The sequence below is a fragment of the Lonchura striata genome, chromosome 1 (assembly GCF_050655825.1).
Source record: "Lonchura striata isolate lonStrDom1 chromosome 1, ASM5065582v1, whole genome shotgun sequence".
Lineage (NCBI taxonomy): Eukaryota > Metazoa > Chordata > Aves > Passeriformes > Estrildidae > Lonchura > Lonchura striata.
In genome coordinates, this window is record NC_140703.1 from 4,662,475 (window position 1) to 4,690,236 (window position 27,762).

General features: G+C 37.8%; 1 protein-coding gene across 3 annotated transcripts in view; it reads left to right on the plus strand.

Annotated features, from left to right (window-relative positions):
• The window catches only part of NECTIN3 (nectin cell adhesion molecule 3), a 57,824-nt gene that overhangs the window by 5,438 nt on the left and 24,624 nt on the right, over nt 1-27,762 (plus strand). For 2 of the 3 annotated variants that reach the window (XM_085577744.1, XM_085577698.1), the window contains exons 2-5: nt 16,128-16,466; nt 23,372-23,668; nt 25,354-25,471; nt 27,379-27,530. In XM_085577744.1, the coding sequence (XP_085433870.1) occupies nt 16,128-16,466; nt 23,372-23,668; nt 25,354-25,471; nt 27,379-27,530 (906 nt within the window). Of the gene's footprint in view, nt 1-885; nt 961-16,127; nt 16,467-23,371; nt 23,669-25,353; nt 25,472-27,378; nt 27,531-27,762 lie in introns of all 3 variants that reach the window. The other variant, XM_085577792.1, reaches the window with a different exon arrangement.

Genomic DNA, 27,762 nt, shown 5'->3' on the forward strand with positions numbered 1-27,762 from the left:
ACTTGTGCAGTAAAGACTGAGGTCAGGGGAAATAATTATTGTGTTTCTGTCTCTGTTGTGGGGAGAGATGATAAAGCTGTTGGGTGAAAGCTTGTCTCGCTCTGCTGGATGTCCTGGGTGGTGAAGGTGTAAAACAGTGCGTTAAAAGGAAGTGGAGGTGTGTCTGAGGCTCCCGAGGGGGCTCATGGACAATATTTATGTTCATTTGATTCTAGAAGAACTGGCCTATGGTTGCTTAGTACATAAGCTCGTGATGAAGAGCTTTGAGGTGTAGCACAACTTCTAAGTCATGGTGAAAACACCAAACACACTTTTTTGGTGTTGTCCAATAAATGAAAATCTTTAATGTCTTAAAGCTTCTGTTGATGTCCTCTAACCTTTTACCTTGGATTTTTCAGGCATATGGGAAGGTAAATGTAGGTAAAGTTTAGTGTGTTATCAAGGTCACTTTTAGTTTAGCTTCTAGACAATCCTCTTTTATCATAGCTGCATACTTTTGTTCAGTATTTGTGCTGCTTTTCAATTGTTTTTCAAGTAGTGTGCAGGAGTAAAAGCAATTTTAATTTTTTAATAGTGTAAAATATCATCCATCTTATTCTCAGTGTGAAGGCTAGTTGAGTGTAACTCTTGAGTTGACAGGGATACTAAGATTATCTGCAGCAGTAGACAGCTCTTGCCCATTTCCCTTCCCTGATCCCCTTCCCACATCAGATTTTCATTATCTGGCATTTAAGATAATGTTATATGTCTACAGGGATTCATTGTTTTCTCCTTTTCTATTAGTCAAGGCTTGTATAACATGATAGCTCTTAAACTAGTTCTGGGATTAGTTTGTACAGAGCAGAATGTTTTCTGAAAGTGGCTGTTGTTTTGAATACTTGGCAGGTGCTAGTGCTATCAGTGTAATGCAGTGGCATGTGCAAAATTTGGAGTCATTCAAATGGCAATCTCCTGCTAAAGGTGAATAAAGACTAGTCAAGCAGGTCTCCATAGCTGATAAACCTACAGATTAGTGAAAAAAAAAAAAAAAAAAAAAAAACTGAGCTAGCTTGATTAATTTATTGATTACTTTTGGATTTGTTATTTTTATTAGGCCCTCAGAAGATTAGAGATTAGTGTTGGATTTAACTTTTTCATACTCCTGTATTGTGTGGGCATTCTTTGCCTAGAAATAGATGTAAAAGTGAAGTGAGGAAGAGCAGTGTGTGGTGGTGTGTCCACAATCTGAGACTGCTGTGACAAGAGGTCCTGAATTGATTGCTGTAAGTACATGGGACAAGACACTGGACAAAGGAAGAACAGGGAGTGTTATTAACCTTAAGGGGCTTTTAATAGAATTTCCTAATATCTCCTTGTAGCTAAACTGGTGAGATATGTTTTGGAAAGTGGATTATGAGATGGGTGAAAATTTGTGTCCTGCTGATCTCAGAAGGTTCTGATCAGCTGTATGGAGTCCATCTGGAGGCTTGTCACTGGTGGCACCAGTGCAGGGGCAGTTCGTCTGCATTCCAACTTCTCTTCCAGGTTTTAAGGCACTTGAAGCAAATTTGTGGATACTGTGGATGACTGTGAGGGTCAATTCCTCTACTGAGACTGGGGCTAATTGAGTGGGATGTCCTCAGGTCAGAAATAACTGTTGGGAACCTTGTGAAATTCAAAAGCTAGAGAGACTTCTCTTGGGAGAGATGACCTCATGCAGCAGCAGAGATGTGGTGCAGATGGTGGCAAGTACCTGTACAGGAAAGATCATAGGGGTCCTTGTGGGGTAGTATGTGCCAAAGGTAAAGAGCACACTGGGCATGGTCAGCCAGTTGAAAGAAGCAATTTGGACCTCTACTATTTGGAGCTTGTGAGACTACATCAAAAGTACAGTGCACAGTTTTGTGCTCCCAAATATGAGGCAGGTGCTGAGGTGAAAGGCCAATAAGTTGGAAAGTCACCACATGATATATGAAGAGGACTGGAGAAGTGAGTTTGTTCAGCTTTGAGAAATGTCTGAAGTGGGGCATCGTGATTGCTGCTGGTGCTAGGCAGCAGTGCAAGGGAAAACAAAGACAGTCTCTCCTTAGCTATGCAAAAGACACAAGCTTCAACAAGGAAAATCACTATAATGTCTTATGTTTTCCCACACAAAGAATGAAGCACTGAAATAGGTTGTGGAATCTGTCCCTGAAAATATTCAGAACCTGACTATACTATGACCCCTGAGCAATTTGATCTGACTTCAAAGTTGACCCTGCTTTCAGTTGGGGATGGGATTGGATAACCTCCAGAAGTCCCTTTCAGTCTAAATGAACCTCATAGTGTGCATGGGCAGGCATGAGCTAGTATACTATAGTTGCTAGCCCTAGAAGGAAAGTAGAAGTTGGAAGTCTTCTATTTAGATTAAAATGTCAAAGTCTAAAACAAGTTTTCCTATAAATCAATTTGACTGCTAAAAACTTAGTTCAAAATTGAATCCCATTGTTACTTCCTAATAGAAGTTATGTCTGTTAGAGAATTTGTTAAATAAGTTTCTGCTTATATCTTCTCTCTTATTTCAGTAAGTAGCCAGTAAGACCATCCCATACAGCACAGAGCTGGGTGACAGTGTGAGACATACTGAAAACATAGCTTAGCTGTAAATTGAGCAGCTATTAGAACAACATTCCCTAGCCTTACTGTCATGATGCAGTTCCTGGACAGAAAGAGGTTAACTTTCTGGAATGGCCTGCAGGGAGCTGGTCTTAAGAGCTAAAAAAAAGCCAGCAGTGTCAGCAATGCAGGGGGCAGCAGGCATCCCATAACTTTGTAATGTAACTGGTAACTCATCAGATTTTTTTTATGGACAGCTGAAATTTGCTGCTCCTGACAAAATAAGTTTGTTCTATATTTCATTGTGCGACCACAGTTGTTCAATATTGGCAGCTAACGCTAAAACTTTTCAGGTAATTGAAAATGTGAAGTTAATATTTAGCTGTTCTTCTGCAGTTGTTTGAGACTTTGCAACATTACATAGTGCAAAGTACAACCTCGCTTCTCTTCCTGCAGACCTCAGTTCTCCCTAGAGTTGGTGATGTGTGGAAAGACAACATAGAAAAAGTGACTGATCTGCTTGAGGCAGTCAGGGCTTTCCTAGGGATTGAAGGTCTTTTTCCTTCCTCTAGAAGGATGTCACACACGCATCAGTGTTCCTGGCCAGTTTTTAATTGCTTTCTGTTTTCAGTGTGGGAAGTACAGTGTGGGGGACAGGGAATGCTGCATGTTTACAACTCTTACTGGATGCTTAGAATTTCAGGTACTACTTAATAGTTTCACAGAAAAGCCAAAAGAGAAACTCCCCAGAACCCAAAATCTTGATAAGAATATTTATTTAAAGCAATTCAGAAACTTTGCTTGTACAGAAGTGTTTGGTAGTTATGTGGACCATGTACTCTCATACCACTAAATGCAGTGGGCAGTCTCTGATTCTGCTGTGTCCTTTTCTCCAGTTGATGTTCAGTTCTCTGTAACTTGAACTTTTACTTTATTGTTCCTATGTAAAAGTAATGCTCTACGAAAGACAAAGATGTTAATACAACAGTATTTTATTTGCCTTGTTCTTCCCAAAGTGGCTGAAATGCCCTAGATAGTTGCTTTTGTGGATTTTTTTTTTTTTTTTTAAGTTATCCCAGTCAAGGAGGTTTGTGCTTAAAATTTCTTGGTTAGGTTAGGAGTTTCATAGACCTTGCTTTTCAGTACGGCACACCTTTAAATGTTGATAGTTTTGACTTGTCAAAACCAGCCAGCATTTCTGGTGATATCTGTTGGAGTTAATAGGGGGTTTTTGTTGATTTTTTTAAAACTGCATTGTGTTTATACTGGATGAAAAAAGATGAAAACAACCCGTATACTTTGACTTCATAGACTTCATTCTTCTGAACTGAGCTGTTCAGAAATCCTCCTTTCCACCCCCACTTTTGAGTAGGTAAAATATGGTGTAGTTCTAGGACGTGTAGCTTGAATGTGATCACGTTTTTGTTAGACCATATGTCTGAACATCAAGTCAAACAGTAATTGTGAGTTTCAGAAATTGACAGTTAATTGGCTCTCTGAGTCAACTAAGTTTGCCTTGATAATAAATGTAGAGGTGGAGTCTGAGAAGTGCAGGGTAATATTAGAAGAACAGAAGGTATATGTGTATGGAAAATTAAGTTACTGAATAACAAATTAATTAAGTACGGATATAGCATTGCACAAGTCAGTAAATACAGACACAGAAATATGGTAATTCTTGATTTATATCTTCATTGCTTCTCCTAACCAGTTGGGTTGCTGTCATTTCAGCATGTGTGCTGTGCAGTCTTAAAATTAATACGTAAATTCTGGCTGACCATTGCAGCTTTCCTATGCTGCCTGGTGTAAATAGTGTGAAATGCATGAATGATCAGGTATTAATTAATTGGACTTCTCTAGTTGCTGAACTTTCCCTGAGGAACAAGGACTACTGAACTGGAGGGAGGGTCTGTCTAAGGAAGTAAGGTAGAGGGTTCTTTTCCAAAAGCATTGCTAGCTTATGAGGGGGGTTTTAAACTATGCATGTTGAGATGGCCTTTGATTTTTCTCTAATCTCAAGAGAAGCAAAGATGCAAAGAGCAATCAACAAGTGTCAAAGGGGGGTATGATGGAAATTGTTTCTATCCCTTTCATTGTCAAGGCAGCACAGATGAGCACAATTGAAGACTTAGGATCTCCTTGGGATTGCAACAATGTTGTGGAATAGTTTGCATGGCTGGAGTCAGAAATGCTCACCAAGCCACTTTGAATCACTTACCAGCAGTTCTAGTTCACTGGAAGTTAGCAAATGTGTCCAGCTCCAAGAAGGACTGGAAGGAGGATAGAGGAGACTCCAAGCCTGTCAGCTGATTCAGTGCCGGGGTTGGTTATGGAGCAGATCATACTGAGTGCCATCACTCAGCACATGTAGATGTGGCACTTGGGGACTTTGTTTAGTGGTGGACTTGGCAGTTAGCTTAATGGTTGGACTCGGTGATCATAAAGGTCTTTTCCAGCCTAAACAGTTCTGTGATTTTTAAGTCTCACGTCTGGACTGAGATAACTCCATTCAGCAGCACAGGCTGTGGTCCAAGGGGCTGGAAGGCAGCTTGGCAGGCACAGGTATAGAGAGCCCTGTGAACAACAAATTGAGCAGTATCAGCAGTTGGTCCTCACAGCAAGGAAAGGAGACCTCATCCTGGGCTCTGCTAAGCATGACAGCAGATTGAAGGATGGGATAGCCTTTGCCTCTCTTCATCACTGGAGCACTGTGTCCAGTTTGTGGCTCATGGTACTGGGAGGACACTGAGCTACCAGAGCAAGCCCAGAAGTGGGTCACTGTTGACTGGAGTACAGGGTGAGCAAGCAGAGGCTGCAAGAGCTGGGCCTGATCAGCCGGGAGAAAGGAAAGCTGTAGGGAAGGAGCCCTTATTTGCTGCCTGATGAGAACGTACCAAGAACACAGATCAACACTTTATTCAGAGATGCCCCACAGAAGGGAACAGGAACAAACTGGAGTTTGGGAGATCCTGAGCCAATGTAAGGAAGTAAAACTTCTCTGTGAGGGAGAAGGTGCCCAAAATATTTGAGGAATCAGTGTCTTGTGGTGATATCCCAAACTTGACTGGATGAATCTTCAAGCAGTCTGATATAACTGGACCTACTTTGAGCAGGACTGAGTGGCCTCTTGCCTCTTTGCCTACACAAAATCATTATTCTCAACATCAATACTAGAGCTTGTTTGACTTTGCCAATGATAAATGCATTTATGAAGAAACCTGTGCCTAGGAGTTCACTTGTGTTTGTGGTAATTGCTAGGTGACCTGGTTGGAAATGATCACTATAGCTTACATCTGTGTTTGACATAACCTGTTGAACACTTTGAAGAGATCACAGGGTTTCTGTGGAAGTTTGGTTGGTTGGGTTTTTCCCTCCCCTCTATAGGCCGGTACTGATGAATGTGATTCCTGTGACTTGAGTCTGAATGCTACAGTCTGACAAATGAAATCAGACTGATTAAGAATATCTTAATGCTTATCGTTGAGACTCTGGGATAGACATGAGCTTTTTGGGTAATCTAGGAAGATGCACATTATAGTTACTCTCATGGTTAGGATAGCAGCTTATGTAAATACTGCTGTGTAGCAGAAAAGTGACTTGCTACTTTATAATGAAAGACAAACAGCAGTAGCAAGAATCCTTTACTGAACACTTTGTATTTTTGGGTTCTAATTGAGTTGCCTTTTTTTTTCCTGTTAGTCTTTGAAATGGCAAGTTTATTACATGGTAGCATTGAAACAACAGCCATTTAACTTGGAAGGAAAGCTGTTTTTTTTTGACTGGGTTGGCATCAGGAGCAACAACCCATGTTTTTGTAAGTTTTGTGGTTAGGTGTAGCAGAATATGCTGCTATGTCATTGATAACTTCCACATCTTGAAATGAAACAGAAGTGATGGACAGTAACTCCTCAGGCTTCTGTAATATTTAGTGCTCAATCCCTCACCCCCAATTTCTCTTCCCCTCAAAAAAAAAAAAAAAAAGGTGGATATTGTAATATCATTAAATTGCTGTTCTAAATAAGGAGTGGAGCGGTCTAAAGTCTGGAAGGAAGTGGCAGGATATTTATCTGACCAGACCATTTAGCAGTCACCATGGTCTGGGAAGTTTTTCTGGGAGAATTTGTGTGGTGGAAGCTATAGTTGTAGGTGGTGCTGAAGGATAGTAGGATCTTGTCTAATGCATTTCTTTTCCTGGAGTATGAAGCACCCTAATTATGTATAACTGCTAGTTACTCTTAGCAAATTGGAATAAAGATGACTTACAGAGTTTTGAAGTACTTTAAGAAACTGAGGGATTGAATAGTTAAGCAAGCTGAAGTGTAGATGGTTGTTCAGTGATGCCCATGATGTATCGTTTATGGAGGAGAATATTAAGCTTTGTGTATGAATTACTATAAATATTAAATATTTGTATCATTGCAAAGAAGGCCTTGACTATGTGATGGTCAGTTCTGTGAGCTTTGCCAGAGGTCTGGTTTGAAGGAGCTGCCTGTACAAGGTCTGAACTAGGCAGGGGACTGCTGGGAAGCGTGTCCTCTGTCATGATGTTATATTGGCATCCTCTTTGAAGTGTAGTTATGCCAGCTTTGAAATTTCTTAGTTCTGAAGCATATACTAGAATTGAAACCTTCTAAGAAAAAACTGATGTCCAGAAAGTGTCAATTTTTGTGTAATGAGTGACATTGTCTGTATCATGAGAGGCAGTTTATATATAGAAGTCAGAAAAGCTGAAGCACTAGCTGACTAAAACTGTGTGATTAGGTGTTCCTGTATATCTCCTGAATGGAATTTCTTTCATCACCTTGAACTCACAGCCCTGCAAATAAATGAAGAGATTGAGGTCTTAAAATAAATTTTAAGCGAGCAACATTAGAGTTATGTCTAAGAATAAGGTTATAACCTGACTTATTATTGAACATACTCAGGATGAGTTATTTTTTTCAAAGCTGAAGGCTGCCATTTCTCCCAAATCTTACTTGTCGCTGAGAATAAGACTTGTTTGTAAGGAGTGATTTGAGGATGCCACAGTGACTCAGCTGAGGACAGCCTGAGGCTGACAGAGATTTTGTGGGGAGTTAAATATACAACTTCGAAGAGTTAAAAGCTTTTAACAAAGCATGTGACAAAAAATTAATATCTGCTTGTGAATCAGAATAAAAAAAAGTAAGTCATAGAGGAGACTGGTCACCTGCTATGAGCTGGCTGTCCTGATGATGAGAAGAACCTTTACTGAAAAAAGTAACTAAAGGATACAAATAGAAGGAAATGAAAAATACATTTGATAAGAAAGTAGTTATTTATTTTAACAGCTTGTGATGTTCAAGTTAAACCGAATGCAAGCTGACCTGAGAGTGTGAAAAAAGTACCTGAAAGTGCTCTAAGTAATTATGTTTTAGTAGAAAGCACTGGTGCTCAGTAAGGTCTACTTACTAAGCATTAAAAATGAAATTATTTTGCCATTCTAGATACTGTCAGTGTTAAATTCTATTTTGTGTTTTCCCTATTTCGTTCATGTATAACTAGGTTGGTTTCTTGATTTGCAAAGCAAATGGAGGATAGTCTTAAACAGTTGAAGAAACAGCAGATTTCTAGGAAGAGGACTGTGAATGACATTTGTAAAAGCAGTGTATTCTGAATTCCTCTCACAGTAGCAAGTCTGGGTGAGCCCAGTGGTCATGCTAGAGCAAGTGGTATAAGTGTATGGGATGGAATATTGCAAGTAAGTTCCTGAAGTGAACTTGTCATTAAATCCTTCAGTATGTGTGTCATATTGGCTAACAAGAATTTTAAGGAAGACTGGATTATTACTTTAGTAAAAATACCTGTTAATTTTATAGTAATGAAGCCAATAAAATCCTTGATCATGTGCAGGATCAGCTTAGGTTAGTTTGGGAGTTTGATTTTTTTTTTTTTTTAAATTACTAAATATCAAACCTTTCTAAAGGGTGTGGAGGTTTGTCATTTTGGCCAGGGTGTTCATTTGAGGAATACATGTTCTGTAGCATTAAAGGTTTTCTTTATTTCAATGGGCTTGATGGCTTGGGTTTTTTTAACTTCTGTTTTTGTTCTTTTTTTGCTGCTTTACTGGTTTATCGCCTTCCTAATCTTCGCAGGCATTCTCTTTTTGCAGTGTAAGTGCTTTCAGACCTTTATTGGGTTACCTTTTATGAGAATAATAATGAGTCCTTCCAGTCCTTTCCTGTAGGTCATGTTTTCTGGGCCTTTGAGCACACTTTGCTTTCAGACTCTCTAGATGGCTAATATATGATGTGTGCTGTTCAAGCTGAACAACTCCAGATGGAGCCTCACTGATGTTGGCTAGAGCTTATACTTCTATATTAGCATATTCTATAGTGTCACTTTCAATTTTTGGTATGTAATCACCATGCACTTGCTGTAGCTTCCAGAATATAGTTTGCTCTCTAACCAGTTATTTAACATTCTTGATGTGTTACTTAGACCTGTTCCTAGCTGGCTGCTAGTCTAAGTTGGACCCACTGCAGCTTGAAGGTATTTTTCTGCCTGACTGGGAAAGGTTTGTTAAGCATAGCTTCACTTGTTTCTCTGTGTATAATGCATTAGTCATCAGCCCCACCAAGATTCAGATGTACAACTCTCCTTCTGACCTCCAGTTTTCTGTTAAATATTTTGGTTATGTGTTTAAACTGGATGTCACATAGGAGGACTTCAGCCTTTCCCACCAGATCAGTTTGTCAGAACTATTGACTCATCTTTTGTGTTTCAAAAGATTTCTAAGATCATCTGGAACTCTTTAACAAACTTTCCAGTAAGATGTTTTAGTTATATGGAGGACTGCTTGTTTCAATCTCTTCTGTGTATTTATACCTATTGCTCAGATACTTAGGGATTTGAATTTATTTAAATGGGGGTGTGAAGCATTTTGTGGTGGTTAGGCAGTAGTGGTGTGTATATGGATAACTTTTGAACTACTTTTTTACTCTTACTAGCAGCTTTTTGAGGGAGTAGGATGTGAAGTGAGATGTCTTTCTCCAATCCTGCTGTTGAGTATGGCCCATTTATTGGAAAGAGTACCTCATTGTCCTGCTTATTTTGTTTTAAAGGAGATGGGCTTGGAAAATTTGGTGAAACAGAGTTGGAAATATTCATTACAGAAAAACTTCCAGCCACTTCATAGCCTGCCTTACTTATTAGTTCAACATGTTTTTTAGACATCTTAAAGTTCAGTGTCAGGATAAACACGTGTCTTAATTTGCTGTGTGTTAATATGTATAAAAGATTATAATGTAAGAACATGTAAAATAGACATTGATGTTAATACGGTCTAAGTCAAAATTCCACATGAAGTTTTAAAGTTCATGTGACTTTTTAAACATTCTTAGTGAGTAGTTTGATTTAAAGTTTCAACCTTATAAAATTGGTTTTCTGAGAGTGTCCTTCCCAACTCCATTTGGATCCTGGCCTAACATTCCTTTTTAACTTCCTGTAGTGTCTTAGATCATTCTGCTGCTTGATACTAAAGATCAGTGCAGCATAGTAGGAAGCAGAGTATGCAGAGGCAAAGTGCTGTCTTACATGGAGTTAAGCTAGAACAGAAGCACTGGTTCACATGTGAAAATGGTGTTCTGAATTAAGAATGGTGGGTAACAGCCAAATCTGACTTCAAGGGCAGAGTTTTTCTGAAGCTCCAACTCCTGACTGTATGAGTGGAGCTCAAGCAAATGTTAAATTCTGAATTGTAAGTACTTTTTCTTTGACTTTGTGTTGCAGGGGAGTAAAGTGTCTCTTTGAAATATCTTTCTTTGCTTTCTGTGTTACAAATGTCAGTCTTGTAGATAATTGTTTATTTTGGAGCTGAAGAGATTTGCATGCTTTTTCATCTTTGACTCCTTTTTGCCAGGATGACATTTCTTTGTCCAGTATTGCATTACCTGGCCTTTTAGCAAGCAGTGTGAGTTCTCTCTCTGGGCTCTGGATGCTATCTTATGAATAGTAGCTGTAGCTTTGCCAACAATAATTTCTATTCCTTGTTCTCTCTATGTAGATACACATATACACATGTTGACTCAGCAACTAGAGGGAGATAACTGACAGTGTCTTCCATCAGCTGTGGGAATAAAGGAGCAGAATAAGACAAACCTCCTGGCTGAATGGTGTAATATCTTGTCAGCTGTACCCTTAGGAGCAGCCAGATGGTGGTTCATAGTGTTTCAGAATTCTGCAGAGCATCCTGTGATAGCACTTAACTGAGAATCCGTCTGTCTGGAGCTTGATGTTAGTGAAACCCTTCAGCAACAGCTAACTTTTGAGACAACACTGAAATTGAGACTGATCTCTTCATGCAGTTCTCGTTGCCAGTCTCATTGAATTTTAGGTTGCTTGGAAAAGATACATCTCTGTGCAACTTTATTTTATAATTTTCAAGTAGAAATTACATTCCCCTTTCTATGGTTTTTGTAAGAAGTCAGGCTATACTCGCCTAGAGGAGAGCTGCCCATGCCATAAACCAAACCAAGACTGGAACCTCATTTTGGGCCATTTGCAGGTGTAGGAAGTTAACATTCAGAAGTTAACCATTTCCAAATGGTGCATTTACATGAGTTACATAATAATGTTTTTAGTTTCCTGTTGGTATTGCGTAAAGCTGGTTTAAAAGATAGAATCCCTTGAACTTCAGTAAAATGAAGAAGCAACCTGAGAGAGCCTGAGAATTTTGTAGTCTTGGCTTCAGACTATTGAATTGCTATGCCTCATTTCACTGAAACTTTATTTACATTCTGGTAGGCTTTTGTATGCCTATTATACTGTGTGCTAAACACTGAACAGGGTTTTAAGTTTTGCTCTCTGAGATGGAACTAATACATCCCTGGCATCCTTCTTTAAAAAAAAATAAGACAAGTTTTGTACAAAAAAAAAAAAAAAGGGAACTTGAGCTGAGTCCTGTAAATGCAATGCTTATAGAAGCTAATCTCGTGCTATTCCTGATCTCGGCTCACTTGTCCCCAAAGAACTGATTGATGGTCCACTTCAAGCAAGGATTGTGACAAAGCAGATCCTTAGGTGGGAGTAACACTAGATTATAATACTTTCTCTTTGATTTAAGTGCAGTTTTTTCCTAAGTACTTGCTTAGCACTTCTAATTGGATGCTGGTGCTGAGGCATTTTGTACTACTTAATCTTGAACCTCTTCCATTCCTTGGTTCTGATCTTTTTTTGACACGGTAATTTGATCATGCCCTGGTGCTCAAAAGACACACTGACTTCTTCCCAGTCATTTAAGTATATATTTTTATAAAACCTCAAGTTGAGGTTTCAGCTTGTTTTCTGCAGTGTCTTAAAGTGCTTTGTTTTTCCAGTTAAACAAATCTGAAAATGCTACTAGATTTGTGGAGCTGTGCTCATTGCCTGTGTAGTATTGCCACTTCTGATTGACTGAGCTAATTGAGAAGGTTAAATCAGGAAGAGAACAAGTGAATTTTTGTAGGTAGGGGTCTTTTAAGTACCTGATGAGTGCTGACACAGGAGGAGGACTGCAAGAATAAGCTTTCTGATGTCAGCTGAAATTAAACTGGCCAAACAATAACGCTTAACTTAGCCTGACTTTAGAAGTGTTCCGTGGGAAGTTCTGCTGACAGCAACTTGCTGTCAGTGAAATGGGATGTTCGTGTTGTTTTGCTCCATTCTTGATTGGAACTCTTCTGAGTTCCCTGCCACTAGTTTGTGCTAAGGCCATGTATACCCATGAGCTGAATAACTTTCTGATAGAGGGGAAAAAAAAAATCATTTTTTTCTCTTCTGTAGTTTGGCTTTGCCTTGTGGAAATAGTTGGCAGGTTGTGGGAAATCAGTGGCTAGAAAGGTCAGTATGGTCACCCCATCTTGCCAGAAGTGTGCTGTTAAGTGGGTAACAAAATGTGTTGCTTTTATAATTAGGCTTGTGCATTGCTGCTTCATATAGAAAATCTAAATCTGCTGTTTATTGCAACAAATAAGCCTGTAAACGTAGAAAGTATTCTGTCATTCCATATCATGAATACTTTGTTGTGTTATGAAGGTTGTCATATAATTCCTCAGTATCTTTTTTTCAGTTAGTGTTAGAAGCTTAATTCAGAATTGACATTGAAAAGATTATCATGGTCAGTATTTGATAGCACCTAGTTCTGTGGCTTTTAATGCTGCAAGTGAGCCTTAGGGATCTTTTTGTTTACTCTTTAAACATTCTGTCAAGTTACATGAGTAGAGTCATTGCCTCACTGTTTCAAATGAGATTCTTGACTTTATTGTCAAGCATGGCATTGGATCACTGTGATCAAAAATCAGTTAGTGCATAGGGACTTAGCTGAAATTGGATCATGTTAAAGTGCTTGAGATAGCAATCTCATCAGGCTGCATGTGAAATGGTACAGGAGAATCTTACATACTCCAAAGGAGCAAAAAGGAAAGGGAAGGCAGATCTCTAAAAACCTGGGCAAATATAAGCAAAATGTAAGAAAACCTCATGATGCTGTGTTTACCTTGAGAAGTTACAAAACATCTTGATTACTAAGTAAATACAAAGTGTATCCATAAGGCTTGATGAGAATGACAGACTTCAATATTGTGAACTTCAAGCAGAGGTGATCAGATTTCAAGAGGAGGAGGGCTGGGTTTCATTAAAACAATAAATGTATGTCCTATGTGTCAGTACTATGGATCAATTAAGGACCTGTATAGCATGGGCTTGAAGTGTCTTGTTCTTCAGAACCTTGTGCATTATAAGCTTCTAAATGTGTTATTTTGGGGAAGACATGTAGCTTGTTATTCAACTACAATATATGAGCAGAATACGGACTCTTGAGTGGAAGTCTTTATGTCAAAGGAAATGCTTATCTTAAGCATCCTGAGCACTGGAGAGCCCTGAATATCTACATGGTAATTAGCTTGCTAGTTTGAACTATTAGCTTGATTGCTCTGCAACTATAGCTAGTTAAATAATAACTGGATGGAGATTAAAACAAAACATACCATTCTAAATTAAATATGTAGCACTTCAGATGTAAACTATTTCTAGCACTTTAAACACTTTGGAGTCTACATACTGTTGTATGAGCTGTATGTAAGTTCAAGTTAAATGATTTGGGTAGATTAGTTGATTTTTTTTTCCCCTTTGGAGACTGAACATGTGTCAGTAGATGAGATAAAGGTAAAAGTGTAAAATTTGGAGTTGTGTTATGTTAGCTCTTGCTGGAGAAGGGGAAGGAAAAAGATCTAACTGATCAACATTCTATAGCTGCAAGTGTGTTTATGTCTATAAATATATATGGGTCCTGCTCAGTTCAGTCTATAAATCTTGAAAATAGCAGCAATGAAAAAGTTTGACTTCTGAAAATATTAATGTAATTCATGTGAGAACACAATGTTCTTATGGCAGAAATGAGCTGTTAGAAGTATTCCTTGGTGGGAAAATTGTTGCCTATTGACTTTTTAAATGTACAATGTTCATCTTCATGTAGCTAAAGCTTCCAGTTACTGGGAGCAGAGTTGTCAAAAAAAAAGTAAAAGGTAGCAAAAAAGCTCATGTGTTCAGTTAACTGGGATGTTTTTTCAGTTCAATTTGTTACCTTCCCCAGAAGTCTGAGCAGTTTTTGTAAGTTCACTCGTGGCTTTTTTCTGTACTAAATTGTTTGGGGTTATAGAAAGGTAATCGCTGTGATAAAGTTTAATATAGGTTAAGATTCAGTTGATTTAACTGTTGCAAAAAACTGATTCCTGAATGAAAGTGTTTTTCTTTGCTTAAATTGCATTACAGAATATGTATATCCTGTACATTCTGAAATTCATTTCACAAGTGTAACCTGTGAGCCTTATTTAAAAGGTAGAAAGCAATAGTCAAATACTTTTCAAGGAACATTCCACCTTGTGTTTACATGTAGCAATGGCAAGCAGAGATGAAGTTTGGGTGAAACTCTGCACACTGGTTTGCAAATATTTGCCCTCTTTCCAATGTCTGTCACAATAATGTGTTAGAGAAGAGGCATGAGGAGAATAGACAGAATGTTCTTGCACTACTTGTCATGGCAGCTATTCTATATTTGAAATATGTAATGGGTTTTTTTTTACTTTTGTTATTTTTTGTTTCCTTACCAGCTCCACTTAGCTATTGAGGTGTCATCAATATTAGTCTAAATTTCTAGCTTAGTTTGACTTATTTGTGTAGCTTAAGGTGTTCAAACTATTGATGTTATTCAGTAATTTTATACTAAAGAAATCCATACTTGAATCACTTTTTTGGGTGACTTCATTGACTCAGAAATGGTTTGAACAATGAAAAATCAATCGATAGTAAGCAGAAAGCTTTTAGCAATGGACATGTAGATAAAGGCTTTTAAGGACTTCTTTCCTGAACACATGGCTTACCTTTTGTGTGAGCTTGGTGAGTGAAAAGGCAGCTCATATCTCAAGTTGAATGACTTCATGCTTATGAGAATGGGGCAAATAAAAATTTATACTTGACTTTTGCTTCATCAGTAAACTTCCTCAGTTAACAGCTTGATTACTGACTTGGTTTCTGATGAGAGAATCAGAGCATTTGAAACAGTTCTGTTAAAATCTGAGCACGGGAAAAATACATACATTGTGGACTAATAGTTTGTTTATCAGGTTAGTTTGCCCTGAGAGAACTAATGAGTGGAGTTGCTGGAGCATCTTATTAGCAAAAGAAATTGTGAACCCATCGTATATTGAACTGCTTTGACCTAGTGGATTTCCTAATTTGAAAGGAGACTGGTGTAAAATGCTGAGCTCAGAATGTAGTTGCTACTGTGGAAGATATTTTAGCTATTAAGCAGAAATACATTGAATCCTAAGCAAGCACTTGACTATGCCTCCTCTTGCATATTTACTGTCTGAGATAAGATCTTGTGTGAAGACAGCCCACTACACTGAAGCAGCAAGACTGCATCTGTATGATGGGAAATGTCTTCACTAAGAATTAGGGTAGCAAAGTTCAAGATGCGGTCTTTGAGTGACTGGCACTGTAAATCTGGGATTTTGATAGGGGCTTTTCTGTTTGGTTTTTTTTTTTTTTTTTGATTGTTGCTTTGCTTTTGAAGTATTTACTGGCATGTTAACTGCTAGAAGTTTCACTTATAAAAGATATGACTTAATAAAGATTGTTTAAGGAGAGCACGTAAGTGCAGTAGGTTATCTTAAGTTTTTGCGTGATGCTCTATATCAGTAATCAGACTGCTAAAAAGTACCACGTCTTGTTTTTTTTGGTAAATCTGAATTCACTGAATGTTCATATCTAGTTAAACTCCCAAAAGACTGTTAGGCCAGTTACAAAATTGTCAGGTTATTTTTATATGTAGCTGTGTATTAGTGGTAGTAATCTCTGAAAAATGATTGATCTGTGCCTAGGTTTGATGTTTCTGCTTGAAATGCATTTCTGTAGTATTTCCACACTGTTGTGAATCAGTTAATCAGATAAAAGCAGGAATTCTCATCTAAAAAGGTAAGCTAATTATGGAAGGCTTACTGTGTAAACCAAGCAACGTAACTTTCTTGTGTAGCAACTAACCATTGCTTTGTTTTTAGGTGCCTTAGCTGGACCAGTTGTTGATCCACATGTGACAGCAGTTTGGGGGAAGAAGGTTGCACTGAAATGCGTAATTGATGTAAATGAAACAATAACACAAGTTTCTTGGGAGAAGATATATGGTAAAAGTTCAGAGACTATTGCTGTTCATCACCCTGAATATGGAATATCTGTTCAAGGAGAATACCAAGGAAGAGTGGCATTTAAAAACTACTCACTTACTGATGCAACAATCATCATAAAAAATGTCAGCTTTTCTGATGCAGGAGAATATGTTTGCAAGGCAGTTACATTCCCACTTGGAAATATACAGTCGTCAACAACTGTAACAGTATTAGGTAAGTTAGCTGTTTTTTGAAAGGAAGATTCTGAAAACTTATAAGTTGAATTTGACCATTTAACCCAAAGAAAATGCAAAATATGTGTTTGCTGGTCTTTCATTAGAGGTATGTAATTTTTACTAATGTCATAGAGGAGACTTCTTTTGGGTCTTGCTTCTGTGGAACTTGTTCTTTGACTATCTAGTTATTAAAAATAAATAACCAGTTCCTATTTAGGCATTATGCTGAAAACAAACATTCAGTTTGTGTTAGCACAGCATTTTAGAGCTTTGAGAGACCATGCTGATACCAGGGACTTGTCTGTATGTTCTGGGAAGCTGCAGAACTTGGCCTTAGCTACTGCCTTGACTAAATTCCCTCAGTTAGTACCGGGTAGTCACTGGTCTTCAGAAGAAGCAGGTATTTCTAAACTTTAACTGATTGTCTCAGTGAAATTGTCCATCATCTGTAATGAGGTTAGAGAGTTCCCAGTGAGGCTCGATGCCCACACCTGGAAGCATTCAGATGGGACTCTGCAGCAGCCTGCTATAGCTGAAAATGTCCCTGCTTATTGCAAGGGGATTGGACTGGATGACCCTCAACAAGTCCCTTCCAGTGCAATTCTATGATTTTATAAATGTGCTGCTGACATGATAATTTAATATTGCTGCTTGGGTCTGGTGATACAAACTGTTCTTTGTGTAGTGTAAATGTAAAGCAAAACTATCTAGATGACTGCTGGAGTTGTGGGAAGAGTCAATTTAAGCTCTTGACTGTTTGTGGATAGTCATAATGTGAAACCTTTATAGACTTGAGGGTTTGTTTACACTAATTTTGTCCCTCTTGTTGAGGGCTGAATATTGCTGTCATAAGGAATTAGAGCTGAAGTGCAAGTAACTCAGGTGTTACTGCAATGTAAGATAAAATGATTACCCTGAAAATCTTGAAAGCATGTTATTAAGTTGCCCTCTCCTTACAATAGTATTCCTCTTGTACTAGTATGTATCTCTTGCCAGGAGTAAAATAATATTTTCTGTAGCTGAGGTGATCATCAATGACTTGCTGCAAGCTGATGTGTTTTTTAGGATCATCTCTTGATCTTTGATTCCAGCTTTTCATAGTAGCAGGATATTCAATGGATTAATCAGATGGCTATAGCACAGTATGTAAACTGGTTTTCACCACAAGGTGGGGCAAAATAAATGCATCAAAGCAACTGGCTTAATCCAATTTGAAACTAGTAACTTGACCAAAATTGTGTGTGATGCACAAAGCATGTGGCCTTACGGTTCTCTGTTTCACCTGACTTCCATCTGTACTGCAGGTGGCTTTGTGTGTGGTTATTGTAGCAGTCTCTTGACTTCAGGCTTCAGCTATTGTGCTTTACCAATAATCAGAGGGAATTTCTTACTACCTCCCCTCACCTTTTCTAGTCAGTTTCTCTTTAAAATGTCTTTTTATTTTTTTCAGGTAACATTAGTTATTTTGTCCTATTTGCACTCATCAGGTTTCTGGAGGAACTTAAAAACATGTGTGTCTCATGTGCATATTAGCCTACATTTGGAAGAGTGGAAGGACCACAACTTGTTTCATTAGATATAACTTATGAAAAGTTGCACTTGAAATAGGCAAAGAAGTATTAGTCAAGCATACAATGGTTCTGGTCATAGCTTTTTTCATCATTGATGTAGATGTTGCCAGTTGCTGTAAATCTCTCAGGACTCTAAATAGCAAAACCCAGCTGTTATTTGCAAAGATGCTTTTCCATTCTAGTTATCGGCAGCCTTGCTTGCATGTATCACTAGGTAGCCAATCCTCTGTTGGACTTCAGTTCTTTTGTCTTAGCTGTGTATTTTCTGTCCTTTTAGAAACTTTTTGCTACACTGACTTGTAGACTTAAGCAGTCAAAATACTGGGGAAGTAATGATTTTCAGAATATGCTTGTAAATTAAAAACTTGTGAACTTTGCTGGCTGGAGCTCAGCAATTCCAAGCTCATCAGAATCTTAAGGCATGCAATTGCTGCAATTTAAATCTTGATGCAACTTAAAATAATCTTCAATGATACATTGACTGTATTCTCCCACTGGTCTAGAAAACTCTCCCTTAAGTAAGGAAAAAAGTTCCTGTCCTAAGACTGCAGCTGTTTCCAGTTGAAACAGGATTGCCTTTTTTCCTAGTTCCTGTCTGTTCTTATTTAGCAGAGAATTAGTTTCCTTCCCCTGCGTAGTGGACATACTTAGTCATGTACCAGATGCTTGTACACTGTAAAGTGGAGACACTGAAGACAAATGGAAGAAAGAAATAACTGCAAGATAAAATGCCTGGTGTTTTGCCACGGTGCACTGATTACTTAAGACCATATTTAAAACCTCTTATGCACCCCAAGTTTGACAGATGAGTCGTGTTTGGTGACTTTGCCCTCTCCTAGTTTGCTTTGTTTAGTGCTTCATGTTGTCGTAAGGAAATGCACTGTAAAAGACGAGTCTAAGACAGTGGAAACACAAAAATGCTTTTAGGGTCAAACGGATGTATTGAACTTTTCCAAAACTTTGTTAAACTTGTGCAAGAAATGGCAAATAATTTTTCTGTCAAGCTGTTGGTTTCCCCAAGATACCAAGATGCTGACCAAATGAGGCAAATCAGTGTCTCAGGGCAGAAGAAAGGGCTTGTTGCTGAGTAGTTTGCAGAGATGGCATAATTTTTAGGTTACTAATTTGAGTGCTGCCCATGACTATTTTAGATACTTGGTTTGGTTTAACTGTGTCTTGTTAAGTTGGATTTCTTGTTGAGTATTGATAAAGTAGATCTTGTTCCTCTGCAGCCTAGCTCTTACCAGTGCCACAAGTGAGGAATGAGTTGTACAGAGGAGTATCAAAGGCATAGGTCTGTCACCATGAATTAGATCCCAGACACTCTAATGCAGAAAGTATTCCAATTAGTAATTAAAAGATTATCTATGTCAGTATAGATATTGCATCCTACAGAATACTCTGGGCCAAAAAAATTAAGTAGATGGCAAATTAGTGAACTGAATGGCCTTAAAATAAACAAGCAAACCAACCCCCCTGCAACTACTAAAAAAAGAAAACCTTAATAAGTTAATTATTAATTAGCAAACAGAGTAAAGTACACAGAAAACCTCTGGTTTTGAGGTAAGAGAAAATAAAAACTTGAAATACTGTTTTGGAAAGAAGTTAATCAAAGTACATGTCAGGTGTGCTGAAGGAGATGACAATTCCCAGTGTCATACCCATGTCAAGGAATTAGTGAATTTAATGCCAGGAAGAGATAATCCTCTTTGTGTTGTAATCATGCCAACATCATCCAGGCCTCCTGTGTCCAATGTGCACTGAAAAATAGTTTTAAAAATTAACTGAAGCAATTGACAAAGGCTTATGAAGTATAGGAAAACCAAGAAGCAGGTTTTTGGCCTCAAAACTTGATGCAGTAGGATTTAAAGCTCATGTCTGGATCCTATATTATGTTATTTTTCTGTAATGTTTAAGGACCAGAGCAGTGAGAGATTTCTGATATATCCATGTTGAATATAAGGTGAAGGTAGAATAAGCTGGGTTAAATTAGTTGGTGGTCATAAGTCAGTAAAAAGGCAAGCACAGATGGGCAAATTAGTTGAGACCTTTTGAACAACTGCACATCTATTTTTCCATGCTTCAGCCATCCTGTCTTTAATATTCAAGTATAATTCACACCATGATGTTGCTTGAGATGGAACTTACACGCTGAGGAAGTAGGTCTTGCTTTTGGATCTTAGAGGATTGGTAGCTTCCTTTTCCACAGAGCATTGTCCTCACCATCTTTTTCATTTGTCCTGAATAGAGTACAACATTCTACTGAATGGGTGTCACAGCTTCTCTAATGTTCTCCCAGCTGCCTCTCTTGTGTCTTCTGCCACCACTGTGGGCAGAGAAAGTCAGTGAAAATCACATTGATGTTCTGCACTGAATGCGCTGGGATAAGAGGACTGCATATAGAAATTACACTTTCAAAAAAACACAAAAAAAATGCCACAAAAGAAATTCCAAAGCACATACATTCAATTTGGTCTCTTTTCCAAACTGGAAATGGTTTTGCACTATTTTGCACTGTGAGACATGAGATGCCAATTGCCCCTTGTAGTTATGGATTCATTCACCAGATACTTCTTAATCCATGACTGAAACATCTAGAAAGGCCATAGAGTAAGTATCTGCTTCTGCTTGCTTTGTTTCAGTTGCTGGGACAGAGTAGTCCTGAATGATGAACTATAGAAACAAGTATCCTAATTGCAGTTGCTTTCTATTTTTCAATATGTGGCTGTTTAGTTATCTTGCAGTTGGTATGTAGTACAAGAATCACAATTTGTGGGAAGATGTGACAGTAGAAGCCTAAACATTTCTGATGTATAAAAAAAACGAAAGCATGGAAACATGTAGGACTGGGAATAAGTATATTTTGTGATGCTGAGTCGTTTTGAATAGTTCAGCTTGGTGTCTAGTTGACAAGTGTAAAACCAAGTATTGCACAGTGAACTCAAAATGACAAATGGCTGGTATCATTTGAGAAAGTGAGTTTTTAAATTTAGTCTATCATGCTTTCTGGCTACTTGACTTCTTTTTCTAAAAGTACAGTACTAAATAGTCTGCTTTGGGTCTGGACATCTCTGTAACTTTGTTAAGTGTTCTTGTTTACTTATGTATCCCTTCAACAAAGAGGTGGAAGCAAAATTACGCAGTTGCATACCTTTTTTAAAAGAAAAATCAAAGGAATAGAACATTTATCAAACTTTTATTTCCAGCTGAAATTATTGGAGTATATAATTTTGGCATGAAATGCTAATGATAGCTGCTAATTTAATTTATTTTACTGTTATGGAGATCTTGGGAGGGGAGGAATACAGCAAAAATTAGAATTTTCATGCATGTAAAATTCTAAATATAAATTTGGGTTTTTACTTCTGCATTTTAGTAATACTACAGACACTATTGAAAAAGTCTCTACCAGTGATTTGAGGAGAACACGGCACTAGTGTTCATGTTATATCAGGAAAACCAAAGTGTAGGTCAGATAACAAGGCTATGTAATGTCAAGTTCTCCATACCAGGTTTTAAAGGCTTTTTTTGCAGATGGAACAATGCCTCATATGTACATCAGATATCCAAGCTTACTGCACAAAGCACTAGCTATTGCTGGTGGTGCAGAGCAGGGAATCAGATTTTGAAAGAAGCTGTATTAGAAATGCTTCAGATCTAGAAGAGTGAGTGTACAACTTGGCAGAAAAAAATGCTATTGGCTTATTTTCGGTAGGGTTACTAACAAATCTCAGAGGGTGGGCATTCAGAGAAACAAAATAGAAATAATTTGCTCTCAGTATCTGCCCAATCTTCAGTTTCATAACAACTTATATTCTTCAAGCACTTCTAAGCATAGAACAGAAAACACACATTTTTATAAGGTTATCCATTTAACAGTTGCCTTTTCCTATAGTGTAATTGATCAAATAATTAACCAACTTGTTCAGACATGAGCAGTGTTAGACTGAGCAGAAAACAGTCAAAAACTGTTCCTGGCACTGAATGGGCTGAAGCTGAAAATATTTGTTATCTTTGGAAGGTGTAGGTAGTTGGAGAACTTGCCAGGTATGGTGAACTTTGCTCTATTCTGTTACAAGATATGTCTGTGGGTCAGCTTCAATTAATTGGAAAGAAATTCCATGAACTAACTTTTCTCCTTCTGATACTGAAAGGCACAGAAGTTGCAAGACTTGTCTCTGCTTTGTGATTAGTGAGGGCTGATCCACTGAGGTGGATTCTGAAGCATTATGGTGAGTAGCAAGACCTTCCTTCGGAGGACTCCAGTGGCCAGACTAGAGCAAAAGACCAGGGTTGTGGAGCAGGCTGGCACACTGCTGCACACCTGTCCCTTACGGAGCTGGTGACACAAATGGGCCATTCTAAAACAGCCCAGCCACGGTTTGTAGCTGAAGCACCAGGTCATTCTTCTGACCTGGGCTGCAACTGGTGGGTGGCTTGTACAGATTTGCTAAACCAGAAAGAAATTTTTGGAAGCTTTTTAGTCCGTGGCCCTCAGCGGTAGACTTGTCCATGAGGAGCTCAACATCCTTTTAGAAAGAAGTATGTTCCCCAAGTTTTTAAAATTTTAGGGCAAGCAGTGGCTTTACAAGGCAGTCACATCCTTCCATGTGCAGATTTCTTTCGTTTTGGACTTAGTATTGAGTTCCATATAGGCAAAATGTTACTTCTATATAAAACAAGGAATTTTATTTTGTTCTTGAAATGTTATTTATATACCGATTGCTTTGTATATTGAAATCTTAGATAAATTTTATATACAATTGTGTATTTCTGTGTATTTATTAGATCCTTTGTTCAGTGCGTGGTGTGTGTGTATATATAATAAAGATGCAGCATGGAAGTCATTTCTATAATAGTGATCAAAAAACGCTTAAACTCTTAATGTTGGTTGTTAGAACACTGAAGTAGATTTCGGTCTATGTTGACAGTATAGATTAATTATTGAATGCTTGAAAATGCAACAGAATCTAAGCTTTTTGAAAAAAAATCTTGCAGTGTCATTTCAACCTAATACCTTAAGTTTACTGTTGTCAGACACTGCAGCTGAGCACTGCAGCTGGTGTTTTGGACCTAACCACTGTGGAATTCCCTGTCAGTGCATTAAACAGTGAATGAACAACACTGAACTTGAATGGGTGGACAAAGGGGGGGCAGTGTCAGCAGGCCAAAGCCTTGTAGAGCTGTCATCTCTTGAGATATGCGTGCTCTTCTAGGATGTCTGATTAACTTGAGCATTTGCAAATGGATTAGATCTTGTTTCACTTTTATGTAGTGACACTTTCAAAGATGTGGAGTTCTTGTTTAAATCTCCTTTTTTCCCCCTCCTTAGTTGAACCTGTTGTGAGCTTAAGGAAAGGACCAAACACTCTAATAGATGGTGCAAATAGGACAGTAGCAGCCACTTGTACAGCAGTCACTGGAAAACCTGCTGCACAGATTGACTGGGAAGGAGGCCTTGGTGAAATGGAATCCACCTCTACTTTGTTTCCAAATGAAACTGTGACAGTTGTGAGCCACTATGTGATTGTCCCTACTCGGTTTGCAAGAGGAAGACGCATAACTTGTGTGGTGAGGCACCCTGCCTTTGCAAAGGAGATGCGATACCCTTATGTGCTGGACATACAGTGTAAGTATTCTGTGAGGTAACTACTCCTGGTATGTATCTTGCAACTTCCCCCTTAATCAGTGTACACCTTCCACAGGAAGGAGATGAGCGCTTCGTGCTTCAGGAAAATGGAAACTGTATAGAAAAGCTGTGATAAGAGGCAGGTCAGCCAGGAGTAAAAGCCTAGGTCCCTGTATTGAAAATAAAGTCATGAAGCTAGCATACGTTTCTACTGTTTTGGATATTGAATCATGGGTAAACATGAGGGTTGATCCATAAGCTGCTTATAGTGTCTTAAAATTTCAGCAGTATTAAAAAGAATACTAATGAAGATTACTGTATGAGATGCTAAGTTGAAAACAGGTCTTGTGGTGGTCAGTAAGTTAATTTCAGTTTATTCACCAAGCTTTGTCAACTAGTGCAAGAAAACATGCCTAGTGTTTGTTATTCAGCTTCAGATTGCTCATATAATTCAAACCTGCAGGCTTCTTTAATGTATGGCTTTTAAAAGACATGAATACAAAGCAAAGTGATTTACAATGTTGGTTAGTTAAAACCAGTTAATATAAATAAGCTTTAAGCTTGTGGTCACTTTTTGTTACAGTACATATATGAACAAAACCAACTATTTTAATGTTGTTCCTTTGGTGTCCTGTCTTGTCTGTGTGCTGCTTTAAAGCTCCTAAATCACAGGAGTCTGTCAGTTCAAGTAGAACAAATGTACTGGCTGGAAAAAGTAGACTTGGCTGTTTTGATTTTGGCTTGGTTTTGTTCTGTCACTCATTTTGGCATAAAATAGTGACTAGCACTGCTTTATTTTATTTGACCTTGAAATAAAGTTCTAGATTGGAGGGCCATTGATACAGAAGTAAAACTGAAGAGGATTTGTATTGTCTCAAACAGTGAATAAAATAATTGTTTCCTATTGAAAATGAAGTGAGGGTGGAAGTTGGTCTTAATATTTTCATCTGAGATTAGTGTTAATGCATGTTTCAGAATTTCTAACAAGGTTATATAGTAAGGTACACAGCAGTAAGTGAGAAGCAGTGTGTGCTCTTCAGTCTTCCCTGACACTTAGTAACTTTTGCAACTGCTTCTCCATCTCAGCTCCAGAGCTTATCCCAAATCATACTGGTTTGTCTGTTCCTTGGCTTTTAAATATTTTTCCAAGGCCTCTCTGAAATCACCTCCTGGCTTTTTAGAGCTGTAACATAATTGTACATTTTGGTGCCAGTGGATAATTTAAACGTTATAGTTGACATCTGTGAACTTCTTGGTGATTTCTTAATTACCTGGTTTCTCCCAAGGTTGTTTCTGATCCTTTGCTGTATCTTTTTAGTGAGAAGTAGTTCTAAGCTAGCATTACTCACTTCTCAAAAACATGAAACTGATCCTTTTTTTCTAAAGTTCTCTCACTTCTTCAAGGTGCTGTGTGGTTGCTGAAAACACACTGGGAAAGTTGCATCAATTAAAACAATTTCTTCATTGTTGCATATTAATGTTGTAGCTTGGAACTGTATTAGTATGTTCTCTGTATATTTTGGTGGTGGTCTTTAAATTAGAAACAAAAAGGCAACCAACAACTAAAATACACACAAAAAAAAAATTAGGAAAAAAAGTACCTTTCTGTTTTATTTATCTTACATGTGATTCACTTTTAATGTAAAAACTGTGATTGTTCATAGATGAAATCTTTTTTTTGTCAGATGCCCCAGAAGTCTCAGTAACTGGCTATGATGGAAACTGGTTCATTGGAAGAGGAAATGTTCAGCTCAAATGTAATGCTGATGCAAATCCATTACCTATGGAATTTATGTGGAGCAGGTAAATATTTGTGAAAAGGGACTTGCCACATGATTCAAGTGGTATAATCACTTCACTTGCAGTAAATGCATGTTTTGAAAACAAAGGGTATATGACTTGTATTGGTCATACTGGTTTTATCTAGCATTTTAAAAGGAGAATACAAGATGTGTGTTTGTATGAATACAGGTGAGTGGATATCTTGTAAATTTATGTGCCTAAACAGTTTGTCATTACTCTCAGGGTAAAGTCTCTTTAGTTACTCAAGGTAGACTGAGCTCTGTGTGTTGTAACACGTAGAGCAAGGACCAATAACTCTAATAAGGATTCAACTATTATTTACATATATCTCTGATGAAAAAATTTAAAAGCTTGCATATCATCCACATTTCACAAATCTGTGGACTTCCATCCCAGGCTTAGTTCAAAATCACTGTGATGAGAAATTTCAGCACATAAAAATTCCTGTGTTTAAAAAAAGCCCTTAACAGCAGTACTATTTGCTTCTTCACGTGTACTAGGTTCTCAGTTCTCTCATTTGAATATGAAACATATGTAAGTACTAATCAATACTACCAAGGTTCACAATTCTAGAAGTAATTAACCTATTTAAATACATTAAAAGCCATTCAAGCTTCAGAGATCATAGTTAGATTTCCTAAACTTAAAATGGAAGAAACTTTTACAGGAAATCAAAATTCTCTGGAATAAACTTGGTGTGCCTTTCTGAGCAACAGCAAAACCCATCCAAAAAGCTGTAGTACTGGTGAATAAGAAACTTTAAGTGTAGGGAGGGAAATCCATGTAAAAGAAGGGTAGCTTGAGCTTGGAGAAGTAAGTACTGTGTTGAACAGTGTGCTGTTTTGACTGGTGTCAGATTACAGTAGATTGTAGAACTACCTTAGCAACCAGTTTTTTTCTTTGGAATCCTGGATGGCATTGTATTTACTGGGCTAGTGATATTTTCATGGTTAGCAATATATTGCATTTAGTGCTAACTGTGAAGTGTTTGTTTCTTTTCCTTTAAGTACCTGTTTTAAAGTGATGGGTGCCTTTGTGTTCAATATTACTTAAAAAAAATCAAGCTTGCTAAATGCTTTCAAGATACTGTCATCTAGTGATCTAGTTTGAATATTGATTTAAGCCTGCTTGGCTGTTAATAGGTACTTAGATAAATCAAAATGGGCTTCAATGGCATGGAATTGCACAGGTGTTTAATGTTGGGCAACAGGGCAGTTGGCAACTCTGTTAGAATAGTTCCAGGGCCTTTGCCCTTTCTCTTTATTCTCTTTTTAACAACTGTTTACACAGTTGTTACTGCAGTCTCAGGCAGAATTGTACAGGGAAATGATAGACCTAGAAAAGTCAGTTGATAAAAAATAATTTTTTTAACCAGTTGTTTCCCCAAGTGTATCACCAAGTACCACATTGCATTTCAGTGCTGTTATTTAGACAGAATTTAGAAGCGATGGGAGATAAGAAAAGGCATCTCAGAAGTTCTTGCTCAAAAGTTCTAGTCAAAATGTCCTCTAAATTAAGCATGTATAGACAGAAATATTTACTGGATGCAAATAAAAAGGCACCTAATGCTGACAGCAAAAGTGCTTCTTAGTTAGATTGTTAGTTTTCAGAGCTTGGGATGTCTTGTTCCTCCAAGTTCTTTTGAGAGGCTGTTTTCTTAGCTGTAGTAGTGTTGATTTTAGACAGCTTGCTAGTTCCAGCAGATGTGTCATTTAAAGGATTTGGCCCAGAAATTAAATACTAGGTAAACCTTCAGGTGTACACTGAGAATATTGAAGGAAAGCCCACTAGAAGTGTCAGAGCACAGTGAAAAATTAATTCTATAGGTTGTTTTCAATATTATTTTAAACTACTTCTGTTTAAACTAGTTGTAAATATACACAATTGAAATACAACTGTTTTTTTAGGTTGGATGGACAATGGCCTGAAGGATTGTTGGCTGTTAACAATACTCTGCAGTTCTGCAGCCCTTTGACTTATAACTACACTGGGACTTATATCTGTAAGGTCACTAATGCCCTTGGTCAGAAAAGTGATCAGAAGACTATCTACATATTAGGTAAGTCTTACTTCTTAGAAAAGATATTATATTAACTTGGAACATTTTTTTTGTCAGTGATTGAATTAGCAAACTGAAGAACCAGTTGTTGCATGAAATATATGAAAAATATATGCTTTTTGTGTGAAAAGCCATTGAAAGTGGATTTAAAAGCACAATTTGGGATTAAACTGACTCTTGAATAGCTACATATAGTGGAAATTCTTATGGTTACGGTGCTTCTGAGATGATT